At 48.2% G+C, this 15,004-nt stretch overlaps 10 protein-coding genes across 14 annotated transcripts; 8 read left to right on the top strand and 2 right to left on the bottom strand.

Moving 5' to 3' along the window:
• Positions 1 to 373: 373 nt before the first annotated feature.
• ABB37_02782 (putative mitochondrial co-chaperone GrpE) lies at positions 374 to 1,108 on the bottom strand (the record flags this gene model as incomplete). Its single annotated transcript, XM_015799903.1, has 1 exon — positions 374 to 1,108. Exon 1 carries the CDS (start codon positions 1,028 to 1,030, stop codon positions 374 to 376), a length of 657 nt encoding a protein of 218 aa, XP_015661505.1. The 5' UTR covers positions 1,031 to 1,108.
• A 446-nt stretch (positions 1,109 to 1,554) lies between these two features.
• On the bottom strand, positions 1,555 to 2,421 carry ABB37_02781 (putative mitochondrial hypothetical protein; the record flags this gene model as incomplete). The annotated part of the gene is made up of 1 exon (XM_015799902.1): positions 1,555 to 2,421. The coding sequence occupies exon 1, from the start codon at positions 2,386 to 2,388 to the stop codon at positions 1,555 to 1,557; it is 834 nt and encodes a 277-aa protein (XP_015661504.1). The 5' UTR covers positions 2,389 to 2,421.
• A 1,060-nt stretch (positions 2,422 to 3,481) lies between these two features.
• On the top strand, positions 3,482 to 5,182 carry ABB37_02780 (putative CDC16; the record flags this gene model as incomplete). The annotated part of the gene is made up of 1 exon (XM_015799901.1): positions 3,482 to 5,182. The coding sequence occupies exon 1, from the start codon at positions 3,551 to 3,553 to the stop codon at positions 5,180 to 5,182; it is 1,632 nt and encodes a 543-aa protein (XP_015661503.1). The 5' UTR covers positions 3,482 to 3,550.
• Positions 5,183 to 5,838: 656 nt separating this feature from the next.
• Positions 5,839 to 6,465, top strand: ABB37_02779 (hypothetical protein; the record flags this gene model as incomplete). The annotated part of the gene is made up of 1 exon (XM_015799900.1): positions 5,839 to 6,465. The coding sequence occupies one exon, from the start codon at positions 5,839 to 5,841 to the stop codon at positions 6,463 to 6,465; it is 627 nt and encodes a 208-aa protein (XP_015661502.1).
• Positions 6,466 to 7,052: 587 nt separating this feature from the next.
• ABB37_02778 (putative mitochondrial hypothetical protein) lies at positions 7,053 to 7,878 on the top strand (the record flags this gene model as incomplete). The annotated part of the gene is made up of 1 exon (XM_015799899.1): positions 7,053 to 7,878. Exon 1 carries the CDS (start codon positions 7,078 to 7,080, stop codon positions 7,876 to 7,878), a length of 801 nt encoding a protein of 266 aa, XP_015661501.1. The 5' UTR covers positions 7,053 to 7,077.
• Positions 7,879 to 8,095: 217 nt separating this feature from the next.
• Positions 8,096 to 8,841, top strand: ABB37_02777 (putative Nuclear movement protein; the record flags this gene model as incomplete). Of its 3 annotated transcripts, none has more annotated exons than XM_015799898.1 (1): positions 8,096 to 8,841. In XM_015799898.1, exon 1 carries the CDS (start codon positions 8,356 to 8,358, stop codon positions 8,839 to 8,841), a length of 486 nt encoding a protein of 161 aa, XP_015661500.1. In that variant the 5' UTR covers positions 8,096 to 8,355. The 3 variants fall into 3 exon arrangements, with proteins under 3 accessions (XP_015661500.1, XP_015661499.1, XP_015661498.1); XM_015799897.1 differs by having other exon boundaries at positions 8,106 to 8,841; XM_015799896.1 differs by having other exon boundaries at positions 8,331 to 8,841.
• Positions 8,842 to 9,214: 373 nt separating this feature from the next.
• ABB37_02776 (putative 40S ribosomal protein S30) lies at positions 9,215 to 9,433 on the top strand (the record flags this gene model as incomplete). The annotated part of the gene is made up of 1 exon (XM_015799895.1): positions 9,215 to 9,433. The coding sequence occupies exon 1, from the start codon at positions 9,233 to 9,235 to the stop codon at positions 9,431 to 9,433; it is 201 nt and encodes a 66-aa protein (XP_015661497.1). The 5' UTR covers positions 9,215 to 9,232.
• Positions 9,434 to 9,831: 398 nt separating this feature from the next.
• On the top strand, positions 9,832 to 10,151 carry ABB37_02775 (putative 40S ribosomal protein S30; the record flags this gene model as incomplete). 2 transcript variants are annotated; one of them, XM_015799894.1, is made up of 1 exon in its annotated part: positions 9,832 to 10,151. In XM_015799894.1, the coding sequence occupies exon 1, from the start codon at positions 9,951 to 9,953 to the stop codon at positions 10,149 to 10,151; it is 201 nt and encodes a 66-aa protein (XP_015661496.1). In that variant the 5' UTR covers positions 9,832 to 9,950. The 2 variants fall into 2 exon arrangements, with proteins under 2 accessions (XP_015661496.1, XP_015661495.1); XM_015799893.1 differs by having other exon boundaries at positions 9,835 to 10,151.
• Positions 10,152 to 10,969: 818 nt separating this feature from the next.
• Positions 10,970 to 11,189, top strand: ABB37_02774 (putative 40S ribosomal protein S30; the record flags this gene model as incomplete). Of its 2 annotated transcripts, none has more annotated exons than XM_015799892.1 (1): positions 10,970 to 11,189. In XM_015799892.1, the coding sequence occupies exon 1, from the start codon at positions 10,989 to 10,991 to the stop codon at positions 11,187 to 11,189; it is 201 nt and encodes a 66-aa protein (XP_015661494.1). In that variant the 5' UTR covers positions 10,970 to 10,988. The 2 variants fall into 2 exon arrangements, with proteins under 2 accessions (XP_015661494.1, XP_015661493.1); XM_015799891.1 differs by having other exon boundaries at positions 10,972 to 11,189.
• A 761-nt stretch (positions 11,190 to 11,950) lies between these two features.
• Positions 11,951 to 14,152, top strand: ABB37_02773 (hypothetical protein; the record flags this gene model as incomplete). Its single annotated transcript, XM_015799890.1, has 1 exon — positions 11,951 to 14,152. The coding sequence occupies one exon, from the start codon at positions 11,951 to 11,953 to the stop codon at positions 14,150 to 14,152; it is 2,202 nt and encodes a 733-aa protein (XP_015661492.1).
• Positions 14,153 to 15,004: the final 852 nt, after the last annotated feature.

Here is a 15,004-nt window from a genome sequence, read left to right as displayed (position 1 = left end):
CCGATACTTCGAACACACAAATCCGCAAGTAGCAGTCTGGTACGTACCTTTGTGCATACTGGCGTTGAAAACTCATGTTTTAGCTTCTCTTCTTCTCGAGAGCGCTAGTCCATGGATATATAAAAATAACTTCATCAGCGTGAAACAAATAAATCAATAGCAAATCCCCCGCGAAACGTTCTGTTGTGCATAATCTTTACGAGCTTAACACAACCTCGAAAAAGAAAAACGAGACACACAATAAATAAATAAAAACCACAATAACAGTAAGCGTTTTAATATGTGAAAACAGGGTAAAGGGAAGGGAGAAAAAAAACGACCTAAAGAGAGAAATGAAGCCAAAGCTTTGCGTTTATTAATCAGCGTTGCATCTTCACCCGCTGTGGGACACACCAACCTGGGCAGCGCGCAGCACACGGCTCTTTAACATGTATCCATCTTTAAGAACGTTGGAAACGTGATCGCTTGGGGCCTGATCAGTCGGGGGAGTGCTGACAAGTGCGTCGTGCAGGTTTGGGTCGAACTTCGTGCCTACGGTCACGCCCATCTTCTCGATACCATGCTTGCTCATGTGCTTGAGAAGAACTTTGGAAGAGAGCTTCACTCCAGTGTGAATCGAGGACAGCATCTTGTTGCCCTTCAGCTCTTCTTCAGTGAACGTAGCAAAGGCTTCAATAGCCTTCTCAAGGGTATCGGCGACTTCAAGCATGTCCTTTCCAAAGGAGGTAATTCCGTACAGTTTTGCCTTCTCAACATCTTCGCGGCCAATGCGACGCGCGTTCTCGGCGTCCGCCGCGCGATACAGGATATCTTTCTTCAGTTGCTCCACTTTCGACTTTGCTTCCTCCAGTTGTTTCTCCACCTTCTGGAGAGCTTCAAGAGGTACCACCTCTTCGGTGTTATTGATGGAGGCCTCCGCCTCCTCGGCTGACTTTTCAGTCTTTGCTTCAGTGGAGCACCAGCGCTGACTGCACAATATGACGGCAGTGCCGCGAGCGAAGATCCCGGAGCGAAGCGATAAAGCTCTCATTGTTATTTAATCTCTGTAGGTGTTCCTTTGTAAACAAAAATCCCAAATCTACTATTTGAGTTTGGTGCGTGAATTTCTATATTTTGAAAGCAGTTAGTTCGCGACATGTATTAAAGGCAGTTTGTTTATTATTTTGAGGCATTTAAAAGCAATTACAAAGGGTTTTTTTTTTGTAAGACAGAGTTTTGAAACAAAAGAACAGGAGAAGAAGACATGAGAAAAAAAAAAAGAAGAAGCTGTCAAAATAAGAAAATACAGGAGAGGTAAATCAATTGACTCACAATGACATCCTTTTTCCCCTTTGCACAGTGCAGCACAGTAACAGCTTTTACTATGCATTTCAGTGCTTTTCTTTTTTCATTCACATGAATCTTATGCTATTTATGTAGTGCTTGCATGATAATCCTGTCCTAGTTTCATTTTTTTATTAAGCCTGTGAACATTAAAAGACTGGCTTTGTAAATAAACACTAACAGAAACCAATAACAACGCTTGTTTGAATTACTCTTCTGAAAATGTGAGCGTTACGGAGGAAGTAAACAATCGAGCTCCGTCATTTCCACAGGGGTCATCCACGATTCTTTGCGCAGAAAACACCACGCAAAACGGAAATGGCGCATCTGATCCTTTGTCACAAAATCAACGTTTCGAACACCAATATCGGACCGCTTGAGAAAAATGGGAAGCGCTGTTAGGAAAGCGTAATTGAGTGTTTGGACTGATATGTCCGAAAAAAGAGGTGCTGTGACGCTTGTGCGCTTGTCCAAAACAGAGAGCGAAACGGAAGTACCGCGGCAGTTGTGTTGACATGCAAAAGGGAGAATAGGTGGATCTTCTTTGAAGTCTCTAGACACAAACCGGTTTTTGCTCACAATCTGCAACACCGAATGTTTATCCCCGTCAATGAATTGGATCTCGCCTTTCGTCGCTGCGCCTTGGCAAATACTACCGCAGGCTTCAAAGAACTCTGCCAACGGAGCAGAACGTGAAGTGTTGCCGGATAATTCGCACAAAAGACCGTCTCCGGGCTCTGAATGGTCAAAAATGCTGAGCTGCAAAGTTCCTCCAGCGCTGGGAGCAAGACACCAGCTGATCTCAACACGCTGCAGTTCCCTGAGAAACTCTTGCCATGTTTCCATAAACATCGGCTTCTGCACAAAGCCGTATCGCTCAAAGCAAGCATTTTTCGCATCATCATCGGTTTCCACGTCAAACATGCGCTTCTCCGTGCGTCTCTGCATACGCCTTTTTCTCCGACCAAATTCAGGGGTGGCGGACGTCGTAGGTAACGAAGCGGACGGACCCACGACAATGCGCCGAGAAAGAGACGGCGTTAAAGGCCTTACAAATCGCCTCATTGATTGACCCGTATCTCATTTTTTCGAACAACTAAAGAAAAAAAGAGGGAATGAGAGCATTGAGAAAAAAAAGGAGAGAAAATAAATCGAAAACTGTTGAGAAAAGAAGAGCCTCTTTGGTAGCTAAACAGGAGAAGCAAAGATTCTTCTTTCATTCGTTTCGGGCATTTTCAAAACGAATTAACATTGCCATGTTCAAAGCAGGAAGTTGCGTTGCTCTTTAGCACGCAAGCTCTGATCTCAAGCAGCTCAACAGGTTAACTTGATCCGAGACGACGTAATACTTTCTGTATCTGTGTATTTCGTGCGTTGGGCCAGTTTGGTGGTTCAACCATGCTATCAGGTCTGTGTTGTGGAACGCGCCCTTCGGCTCTCAAAGCTCAGGTTCTGCATCACATACTTCTCCACGGCTGGTTGTGCCGGGCCCAGAAGCTACACCTGTACAACAGAGAATGGGACGGCTTACAATGTGATTGGAGGGGGGGAATTTAGACACCCGCCTTGGGCGCTTGATACTTTGCGTCTGAGAAAGCAAATCGTGATGGAAGCAGCATGCACAAAAAAGAAAGGAAATCATAACGGAAGGAAAGAGAAGGGGGGGGTGAAGGAGGAGAAGAGGAGCGGCAGGCGAAAAACCACGGAAAGCAAATGGGAGTCGCATTGCAGCAAGCTGGAGCTAATGACTGTGTTGACTTGAACGTTTTCCACCCGGAAAGAAGCTGCGCCACGAGTAAATTTGCCGCCGTTCTGTTTCACCTTTTGCGACTTAAACACAAGCGAGCTCTTCTTATCACGAGAACTGCAACAGAAGGAAATGCCCTTTTTCAACGAAATACAACGGATTCATTTCTTCATTCACCATTGTCGTTCAGGCGTTGCATGGCTAAAAAGAAAAGCAAAGTATTAAACACGAAGCAACGACCAACAATTCACCCAATTTGCGTGGCAATCGGCAAACGCATATGAGACGCTATATTTTGTATTATCGCGGGTATACGAGGTTGATTATTTGCAAATGATTGAGTCAAGTATGTTACTATTATCCTTGTTCCAAAACTGGTGTCCTTTTTGATCTTTCTTTCACTCGGCTACAGATTACGGACGCACACCAGATCTCACAACAATTCCTTTTTGTCAATTACAGGGGTAACAGGTCTTCAAGATGGAGTCTATACCGATCCTCGAACAAAACGCTTATCGACTTCTTGAAAGTGGACACCCTGCGAGTGCCCTCCAGCTTGTGGAAATCCTGTGTGAGCTACAGTCAACCGCGATCAGTCATCAGGCTCTCCAAATTCGCTGCCTCTACGAACTTCGAGAATACGACAATGTGCTGAAACTGGCGAAGCAGATAACACTGCAGAGCAATGAAGGAAGAGAGGCTCATCTGTGCGCGATGAAAGCTGCCTTCGAGCTGGGGGAATTGAAGACTTGCGTCCAGTACGCCGAAAACCTCATTGCTGCGGATTTCTCGCCCGTCATCGCCATGTGCTACATCGCCAAGACAGCAGAGCTCTCCGGCGATGCAGGGAAAGCAATCCGTTTTTATAAAATGGCTCTCGCAGCGGACCCTTTTTGCGGAGAAGCCATCAGCGCTTTTCTTGAGCGCAACCTTCTGGACAGAAGAGAAGTGGTGAGAATCATAGACTCCCTCATTTTGCCAGAAGAGGCTGAAGTGTATCGACAGGCGCTGAAGGCGCGTGTTGGGCCCGAAACTGTAAATTTCTCCGATCCCGGGATCCCAAAAACGCTGGTCTTGCTCGCGAGTGCGAAGCGAGAGTACGAAAGCAACAATTTGCGACAAGCGCTATCGTTAACAACGGAGATTCTCGAGTCGGAACCCTATCACCGCGAGACCCTTTGCTTACATTTGTGTCTTCTTGTCGACTCCAAAGCCACACCGATGCTGTTTGAAAAGGCACACTTTCTGTCCAAAAAAAAATGCTATACTGAACTAGCAGTGTACGCTATTGGGTGCTTCTACTTTTCGCTCTCAAATTATGAACGTGCTGGACGCTATTTTAGCCGAGCTGCGGAGCTGGACTGCTATTTTGCTGAAGCGTGGGTTGCCTATGGGCACTGCTACGCCAAGCTTGAGGAAAGCGAGCAGGCGTTGAACGTGTATCGGCGTGCAATGAACTACTTCCCGGGACTAAATGCGTGCTGCACGTATGTAGGCATGCAATATAGTCGCGTCCATCAACGCCCTGTTGCCCGTTGTTTCTTCGAAGAGTCCCTACGAAAGAATCCCCACGACTCGCTTGTGCTGAATGAACTGGGTACCCTTGCGATGCGTTCCTTGAATTTTGAGGAGGCGCTTCATTTTTTTCAGGAGGCCTATGACAGTCTGCCAAACCGTGAGAATCCTTCAGAGCACGAAGATTGTATTGTGTTCAATCTGGCGACCGTGTTCCGGAAGCTGAGACAGTACGGAACAGCCATCCAGTACTATAGCCAGTACGTTAGGAGTCGCCCGAACGCCAGCCACGGCCACTGCGCGTTGGGCTTCACCTATCACCTTTCCGGTAATATAGAATCGGCAATTGGATGTTACCACACTGCCGAAAGCATCAAACCGGATTCGTTCTGCCGGGACCTCCTCCGTCGCGCACTAGACCTCGACTTTGGAACGCGTGGTCGCTTTTCATGGGAGGCTGATATGCCGTACCCGTCACCATCGCCTGGAGACGTGTCGTTTTCTACCGTGTCTCGACGACTGCGCTCAGAGTCAACTGTGGCGGACAGCGTTGCCGCCTCTCCAACTCCAAATGTTGGTAGAAGTCTAGATTTTTAGCTCCTGCAAGTGAGCGCCGTAGACAAGAATGAAGCAACGAAAGAAAACAACAAGAATTAAGGTTTCCATTTGCGCATTTCCTACTGAAAGGATACTCGCTCGACTTTTCGGATTTGAACAGATTGACTCCTCTTTGCGAAAGAAACCACTCTGTGGCTGTTGTGTTTGTGCAAATTCGTTATTCAAATGTCTTTTTTTTCTCTTACTTTCTTTCTTTTTCTTTTTCTTCACCTTTTCATTCTGGTTCTCCTTCTTCGCTTATTATTATTGCTGGTGTGTCTGGGGGTTCATACAAAAATGATAATAATGGAAAGAAACTCCTTTTCTCAATAGATGTGAGCACTCTAATTGCACCATTATTGCGACCTGTACGAAAAATCGACTAACTTTTAGCTTTACTTGCGATTTTCGTCATTATCTTGTTGCGCTGTGAAAGTGGTGCGCTTTGTTTTCTTCAAGTTTGAACCTAAAAGCATTTTTGTTAGTATTGTTATTGTTGTTGTATCATAGTTTGTTTTTAAGCTGCTTCATTCGAGAACAGCAGCAACGCCATTTTAAAGTTTGCGCTGTCTTTTATGCTTGGACAACTATAACCACTGATTTATGTTAAAGGCATTTTATGCTCTTTATCGTGTGTTACGCGACTAGCATAACCAATGGGATTTCTTTCGAACCTTTTCAAAGACAAGAAAAAGGATCAGAGCAGGAACACTTCTGCGCATGAGCAGCATCACGTCCATAGGGATCCGTCGCAAGCGGAAAACAGAACACAGGAATCGCTATCCCAGCAGCAGGATGTAGGCCCTATCCCCAGAGCCCCTTCACCGCACAAGCACATCTCGTCCCACGCCGAGCACTCTAAGGAAATTCCTCAGCACCCTAGCGCGGAATTGCCTCAGCCACAGCCAGCTGATGTTTCACAGCAGCAGGATTCAGCACAGGCCCCTAAGCACTCTCGCTCTCCTTTACCTCACCAGCAAAGCCACCACAATCAGCAACGACGGGCGCAAAAACCGCAGCGGCAGACAAGTGGGTTACAGCCTGCTTATTGTTACACCAGCGGCAAGTTTTCTGAGACTATATCACGCGAGGAAGCGATGCTGGCGAAGCAGTACAACTTTGCCGCCACCGAAGATCGTGCACACGCAGAAGCCACTGCCAGTTCAACACGGCGAGCTATGACGCAACCAAATGCTCCATCGAGGAACAACAACAATGCGGCAAAGAATGATGAATTTGACTCCATATTTACGCAGTTCATGCATGAGACTAGCGACAAATGAAAAATAATGTTTTGGAGCACTTTTGGCACTGTTATCTGTACGCAAAAGCGAAAGGGAGGAATCGCCTCGTGTCGAGTTTAGTTTTCAATGCGTCACTAAATACTATGCGACTATTTACGTTATCTCTCTCTTGTTTCTTGGCCCGTTTAGGGTTTATTTTCTTTGGCGTTTATTCAAGAAAAGCATTGCTTTTTTCATCTGATAAAACTGCTTTGTAGAGCCTAAATGAACAATGACAAAAAAAGGCAACCTGTGCGTTCGAGTTTAACCCAGACTGAAAAGTTTAGTAGTCAAACAGCAACGAAAAGCATCTCCTATCTTTCGCTTTCAGGAACTGTTGTCTTTTCCTGTTTGAAGGCGTAGGGCGAAGGTCAAATGATAGAAAAAAGAAAAAAGAAGAGCACTGGCAGTACTCGCTACTATGCAACTCTGAAAGTCGGAAATAGAATTATCCCAAAGACGTACGGACAGCAACGTCTTTTTCTAGGTCTTTTTTTCTGTACAAAGCTACATCTTCTCTATTTCTTTTTCCTGTCCTGACTCTTTTTTTTCCTTTTTTGTGATTACCTGCTTTTTTTAACTCTGTAGTTTGATCATTCCTCGTCTGAAATCATGCGCAGCTCATCGCGATTTCTCGCCGCTGCACAGACTCCACTCTCTGCCTACGTTGATTATTTGCAACGTGTCGACAAAGAATTGCCTTCTCTGCATGAAATCTTCCCCAAATCAAATGCTATTGAGGATGTTATCAAGTTTCACTCCTCTCTTTGTGCGCTAATGGAAGAGAATGCGTTTCCTCTTGTGGGAATCAAGGTTCTCCCACCGTCAAGTGAAGCTGTCAGGACATTAAAGGGAACTCGACCTGTCTGCGTTCCTGTGTTTGCGAATATGTTTCAGCGTGGGCCAATGTCGGTCAAAAACGACCGTCTTCAGTACGTCGAGGCTGCCATATGTTTTGAGATGGCGCGTCTCCTCGACGAATGCGACACCGTTGACAGCGCCGCCTCCAACGTAGTCTCTTTATCGCCGAGTATCGAAGTGAACGGGTCGCGATTTCCATTCTATGCACCAACGCTCGCATCCTTGGCTTGTGATCTTGCTGGGTGTGTAAATATTGCCAAAGGGAAAGGTATTCAGGTGGGAAGCGAGGAGAAGGTACACGTGGCGCACCACCGTTTCGTACTCACGCACAACCAGGAGCCAGTGCAAGTTGGAGGAGGTAAGCAATGCATGGAAACCCCATTTGCAGCAGTGGTTGCGGCGGCCCAATACGTGAAAGCAATGAAGGCACCCCGAGAAAGAAACTTATATGTGTTTTGTGGTGGGGTGTGTAACCGTACACCGGCTCAAAGTGGCACGTACGCTTTTGAATGGGGAAAATGGGGTCGGCTAACCTACTCTCTGCTTCCGTAAAAAAAAAAAAGAAATGCTTTCATGTCATTTTTTTCTGCATTTCTTCGCCACATATTGGATCTCCCGGCGTGTTTTGACGCACTCAGAGAACAGAAGGAATCGAAAGAAGATCAAAAGGATAGTAGAAACGTTGGTGCCGTGCTTTTTTTTTCTCTCAGCGGTAGTTTTCAGTGTGAAGTTTGTTCTTCTCTTTTCACACTTTTTGACCCTCTCAATAGTGTTTCACAGTACATCAGGAGTAGAATTTGTACATTTGCTGCTTTCTCATTATTCGGAGCGCTGGCGAGCAGCAATGATAACTATTAAAACAACAAAACGAAGCAGTCGTCTCTGCGCTTCGTCTGTCTTGCCTCACTTCTTATGTGTACTTTCTTCCCTCTTACACGCATATGTTCTTGTGGCTGTCGCCAATACTCTTTACATCTTCTTCATTGATCAACATGGCAACACTAGCAAAACGAAAATTGTCGTGTGCCCATGGCCGCTGTAGCATCACAGGAAGGCCTTACGGATCTTCTGCCCAGTAATGAGCAATGTGGCGGTGACTATCCACTCTATTCCTTCGGGCAAACCGACAGGGAGGTAACTGTGACGGTTCTTGTTCCTCCTGGAACCCGTGCCAAAAGTCTCCAGGTTGAGATCAAAGCGAAACACCTGCGTGTCGAAGTCCCATCCGAAGGTGTTATCTTGGATGGAGAACTCTACAAACCCGTTAACGTCGACGAGAGTACATGGTGTATGCAGGATGGAAAGGAACTCATCGTAACTCTCACCAAGACAAACATGCAGTACGAAGAGTGGTGGCCACTTGTGGTACTGGGTGAACGACAGATTGACATGAAAACATTGAAGCCGCCGTCTATACGCTTCTCAGAACTCGATGATGGCGCGCAGGCAACAGTTGCGAAAATGATGCACGAGCAGCAGCAAAAAAGGGAGGAGGGTACCCTTAACCCTGCTTAGGTGATGGTGTGGCGAAAGTACTTAAAAAAGACTGTTATCAATGTGGTTTACTTCTATTATTGTTTTTCATGACATGCTGGCTCTGCGGCAGATATGTTGTTCGCCAAGCATGGTTTATTCAACCGAACAACCGGCAACAACACAACTTGACTCGTTAGCAGAGCATTGCTCGTCTAATTCAGCGCGTGCAGTTGTATAAACTGAACAAGGAAGCAGTACCGACGGGCTACCTTGAAGCTAACTGACTTCTCTTACCATGCCCATCGCTTACGCGGTCCTACTATGTTTTTCATGCATTTTTTTTTTTCTTCGAACCTCGTTCTCGCTTCTTCTCATCCAACCATTCGTTTTTCTATTACTTTCCCACCATCCAGTTTCTCGCGTCTTCATCATGGGTAAGATCCACGGCTCCCTCGCCCGTGCGGGCAAGGTCAAGAACCAGACCCCCAAGGTCGCCAAGCAGGACAAACCGAAGCAGCCTCGTGGCCGTGCGCTGAAGCGCCTGAAGTACACGAAGCGCTTCCTGGCCAAGGCCGTGAAGGCCGGAGAGAAGGTGCACATGAACAAGCAGCCTCCGGGTAAGGCTGGCTAAGCGCACTGTTCCAACGGCCACCGAGAAACATCTTTTATTTTCTTCCCGTTTCTAATTCCGAATTAAAAAGCAAAGACAAGAATAAACAAGAGGAATGGAACGAAGACAGCATCCACATGGAATGCACAGGGCTTATCTCACGCTAGCATTTGTTTTTTTCTTTCTCATCGGCGCGTTGCGCACTTCTTGAAGGACCTTGTTGCTCCGGTTTGGAGTCACTCAGTAAGTGTGCATCGCGTTATGCTGCTGCTGCTGCTGCTACTGCGTCACTCGCAGGTGACCGACATTTCTCTCGTTTTCGTTTGACTATTAGCGCTTTTTACGACTTCTTTCTTTCTCCTCCTTTTCTTCTTTTCCTTCTCATCCACATGACCCTTCAACATCCTCACTCGCAATCAGAAGCTAGCTATCACACTCCGTCTTCTATCTCTATGGACATAGATCGTTTTCTATACCAACCCAGTTTTCACTAAAAAGAAGAGGTTCTCTTCAGAGGATTTGTTTATCTTTCTCCATCATGGGTAAGATCCACGGCTCCCTCGCCCGTGCGGGCAAGGTCAAGAACCAGACCCCCAAGGTCGCCAAGCAGGACAAGCCGAAGCAGCCTCGTGGCCGTGCGCTGAAGCGCCTGAAGTACACGAAGCGCTTCCTGGCCAAGGCCGTGAAGGCCGGAGAGAAGGTGCACATGAACAAGCAGCCTCCGGGTAAGGCTGGTTAATGTGCTTTTTCTTTCGTTCGGCTTAACCGATTTCAGCCTTTTCTTTTCTTTATTTCTGCTTCGCCATTTGAAGCAACAGTTTACCATTTTTCTACAAATGCATTTCCGTTATTGAACTGAGACAGGAGGTACGAGAGCATTGGACTATGCATTTTTTTTCTTTTTCCGAACAAAGCCAGTGGAACATCGAGCGTCCGGTTCGTTGGTACGCCTCCCTGCATTTCAGCTCACGTCGGCTCCAAGGAAAACATCACAGGATGAATTCTCTCTCTGCTTTTGTGTTTTTTCTTATTTTACTATTGTTATTTTCTTTTGTTGTTGTTGAGTGTCAACACTTTGGATCACCGCTCACCAAAACGGTGGGGTGCCTGGCCGGTGCCCCTTCTTATCTTTATACAGTGCCTTTATCCCAGGTATCCAATGTTTGCCCGAAAAAAAAAAGGAAGAAACGAATCGGCACACCTGAATCACTCGCTCCCAAACAGCGTGAGGAAATGTTTGCGGTTCTCTTTAAAAAACACACACAAAAAAGACCTTGAAAACGCTTGGCTGTAGAGCAAAAGCTGTTTTCAGTGCTATCTTCTTTCAGTCTTAATATGGCTTTTCGGCTTCGTACAGAATCGGTGCCTTTTAGAAGTTTCGCAAGCCTTCACCGAACTTGATACGGTGGCTTACACTCGTTGTGTACGATGCTCGTATCGACCTCACTATTTAAATGTTTTGTTTCTGCCATCCAATGCTCGTACCATGTTCTTTCCTCTCCTTTTTTTCCTTTCTGTAACCTACCAACATCTCCGATAATTTCTTCGCCGTTGTCAGAGGAATCTCGTCTCCATCATGGGTAAGATCCACGGCTCCCTCGCCCGTGCGGGCAAGGTCAAGAACCAGACCCCCAAGGTCGCCAAGCAGGACAAGCCGAAGCAGCCTCGTGGCCGTGCGCTGAAGCGCCTGAAGTACACGAAGCGCTTCCTGGCCAAGGCCGTGAAGGCCGGAGAGAAGGTGCACATGAACAAGCAGCCTCCGGGTAAGGCTGGCTAAGCGCACTGTTCCAATCTTGTGTCCGTCGCGTTACAGATTCCACTATTTCGTTTATATTATTTTGTCGAAGACACTATGAAAAGAATGCAAGCCGACGAAGGCGATGTATTGCACATCTTGTGTATTGTGCAGTAGAAGCTGAAAGCCACAATGAGCCTTGAGCCGCCGGTTGGCGCACTATTGTGTGAAATTAATCAGCGCCCATGATTCTCTTTTCTATATTGTGAAGGGCTCAAGTCGTATTATTCGCTGAGGTGATGATGTCTTTCTCTGTTTCTTCTTGATCCACCGGATCGTTCTCATAACATACGCACATCCGTTGTCTCCCTTTCATTTTCTCTTGTATTTTTCTTTATCAAACCTTGTGATCTGCTCTGCGGCGTTCATCGCTTCAGTTTTTTCCCCCTCTTAATATCTCTGATGGCGGCACGAAGGAAATAATCTTTGTTTTCCCAATTGATAAACACCGTTTCTTTTTCTTTTTTTTTTGATAGGAGCTTTGTGTGCGTGTGTGCGAGTGTGTTTTTGTGTTCAAAAAGTCGAATAATATATATATGAAAAGGAAAAGATAGAGGGAATAGAACTCGTAGCAATAAGCTCAGCAATTGCCGAATTGCAGCTTTGATTAGTATTATTTCCTCCTTCACATTCGTCCAAGCTTCATTCGTGCACAAACAGCGACACCACAAAGCAAAAGCGAAACACACACCAACAACAACGAAAGAGAGCAGAACTCTTCTCTTTTTAGACTGTTTCCAATCATGGGCTGTCTCAACTCAAAAGCAGTTGCAGAGAAATCCAAGACCCCGGCCGGGACAGGGTCTGACCGCCGCTACGGGAACACCGCAGGTAAAGGCCAGGACAAAAATAAGGCCATCACGAACGATAAGGCGCCAAAGGCGACTGCAAACGCCGCCGCGCAGGAAGCCAAGGGAGATGGAAAGGCCGGTGAAGCAGACGCCGCGAAGACGACGCAGGTGGCGGCGGAGCAGTTCCTGCGGTCGATTTTGGAAGGCACAGAGCACTTCATCACGGGTCTGCCCGACACGCAAGCGGTCAAGCAGGTCGTCACGCTGACCTTCACCAACTCCTGCGCGGAGGTGACGCGTACGAAGTTTCGCATGAAGCTGGATGCGATTACCGACCTCATTGCCTCTCTAGCGCTGCAGCTCAAACTGCCGCTGATTGAGGCGTCGGTCGCGTTGGTGGAGGAGCGCGCCATGGACGACGGCTTCTCGCGCATTCTGCTCGCGTGGTTCTCCAACAACCCGACGTATGCCAAGAAGATCCCCATGGCAGCCGGGCAGGCGGTGCTCGACACGTTGTACATTCGCTATGTTGTTAATAAAGCCGTCTCCTTCGAGGACATCCTAGCCTACTACCTTCGCTGGATCTCCGCCAACGAGGCCGCGTTTGAGCTATTTAACAAGTTCACCGATGGGAAGGAGCTGATGTCGACGGAGCAGTTGAGCAGGTTTCTGCGCGAGACGCAGCTTATCGAGGTCACAGACCGGCAGATTGTGGAAAAGTTCAAGTACCGCTTTGGCGGTGGCGTCCACAAGTACAACTTTGGCGGCTACAACAGCAGCGTGCTCACGAACAACGCCATTGACCCGTCGAGGACGTCGAATGTGTGGCAGGACATGACGCAGTCCTTCACCCATTACATGGTCTCGTGCGCACGCATTGAGACGGAGGAGGACATGAAGCGCGTGGTGGCGGACGGCACTCGGGCTCTGGTTCTAAACATCAAGAAAGCCGCCGATGGAAAGCTGACGGTGGGCTCGTGCGAGTTCCGCGCTATCCTGGAAAGCGTAAAGAAGAACTGTTTTGTCACGAACACCTATCCAATCGTCCTCTGCCTCTCCCCCAATGCGCCGATGCCGCTGAACGTGCAGGACGAGGTAGCACAGCAAATAAACGAGATTCTTGAATCCATCGTGGCGGAAGGACTCATGTTTGAGGGGGCGATGATCAACGACCCGAAGTTTAGCCCCGGCGCGCTGCGCAAGAAGGTGCTCATTATGAGCTATCAGAGCCGCCTGAAGCCGTTCATCGGATTCTTGGTGGCGGATATGAACAAGGACGGCCTCGGTGTCCGCGTCACCGATGTGATGGAATACACACCGGCGGCGAAGGGCGGCGTGCTCAAGGATGACTGGCTCACACACATCAATGGGCAGCCCATCCAGAACAAACTGCACCTCCGCGAGTGCCTTGGGAAGCTCAAGGTGGGGGATGAGTTCACGGTGCGCCGCGAGAACCTGGACGAGATCAAGATTGTTGTGGGCGGCGCCATCGATCCGCAGGACACGACGGCCTCGGCGGCCCTCTCTAGCATCACCTTCTTCAAGTACTCGGATGGCACGGACCCGAAGCCGTGGGACACGGAGCGCGTCCCGGCGTCGAGCCTTGCAACAGTCAAGCTGACGCGAAAAGACCTCGCCACCCACTTTGCGTTCTGCACCATCAACTCCAACCAGATCACCAAAGAGATGCCAGACCCAGAGGGGCTGGCTGCGCAACTGGGCATTGAATTTGTCGACATCGACAACACCGAGCGGTGCCTGTCGTGGGGGCGCGGTCGCTTCTGCGACAATGGGCGCTGCGGCTACCTTTTGAAGACTGACGTTGACAGTGCCAAGTGTCCTGATTTGACGATCAACGTCATCTGCGGTCCGCGCCTCTTCAACTGTGCCCCTGTGTCCGCAGTGAAGACGACGGTGCACGGCAGTGGCGAGGCCCGGGTGAGTGGTAGTCAGGTGTCCTTCACCGAATGCAACCAGGCCACGATTGCCGTAGTCACTATGACGTTCGAGATCAACGGTGCGGAGCGCTCTTTCACCTCGTCCTTCTGCCCTGGTCTGCTTCGTCCGGGCTACCGCGCCCTACCCACCATCCCCAGCGGGGAGGAGCGCGCCGCCAAGCCGCAGATTCACAGTGTCTACTGCTTTATCAAGTAAGCAGCAGTAACAACGGGGTAGGCAGTCGTTTGTCTTGCGCTGGGCACGATTGTGTGCGCCAGCCATATCCTTCCGCATAGGCGACAAGGTCACTAGTCAGGGAGGTGTAGCCGGAAAGAAGGGAAGTACTACGCTTACTATTTTCCATCTCTCTCTCTGAGTTTCCTCAAAACGCTCTTTTCTCCTCTTCTTTTTAATTCTGTGTTGTCCGTCTTCCATTAGCCTTTTTTTTCTAACCTGGCTCTCTCGCGTTTGAGGTTGGCTGACGCTCTTTTGTTGTTGACTTCCGGCGGCTTCCGCCCTCAAATCGCTTCTCTCAAGCCTGAACCGTTGTTTTTTCGCTGTCTTCATCAAAGAACCACACGCACTCGCCCTCTTTATACCCTCCTTGTGTGTTGTGTCTCTTTACTTTCCTGAACGGTGTGACCTTTTGGCGAGAAAAGCGGTTCGCTGACGTCTTTGCACGGAGGCAGGAGCGCTTGCGCACGTTTCGAAACGAGCGGAGAATCTCACTGTTAACGACGTTGCGTGCAGATCCTTGTGTGTTCTCTCCTCGATAAAGGCTCGTTAGCTCTGTCAGTGCTACTTATTGTCTTCCGCCGCCGTTTTTTTTTTCGTTTGTTTGTCTTTCTTTTTGGTTTGCGTCTTACGGTTCTATTTTCTTCCTTTTTTTCCTTTGTACTAGTGTTTCCTTATCTTTTCGTCTGTGTTTGTGCGCTTGCGTTTGGTGAGTTTGGCAGATGTTTGTGTTCACGACCCGCTGCAGTTGGGTCTTTTCGACATCGAAGGAAGTAAAAGCGCTCACAAACCCAAATCGCAGCGGCGTCTTCGCTTTGAGAAGGCGGAGTTCCC

The sequence above is a fragment of the Leptomonas pyrrhocoris genome (genome assembly GCF_001293395.1).
Source record: "Leptomonas pyrrhocoris isolate H10 chromosome Unknown, whole genome shotgun sequence".
NCBI lineage: Eukaryota > Euglenozoa > Kinetoplastea > Trypanosomatida > Trypanosomatidae > Leptomonas > Leptomonas pyrrhocoris.
Note: the sequence above shows the minus strand (reverse complement) of the source record. Positions and strands in the feature narration are given on the sequence as shown.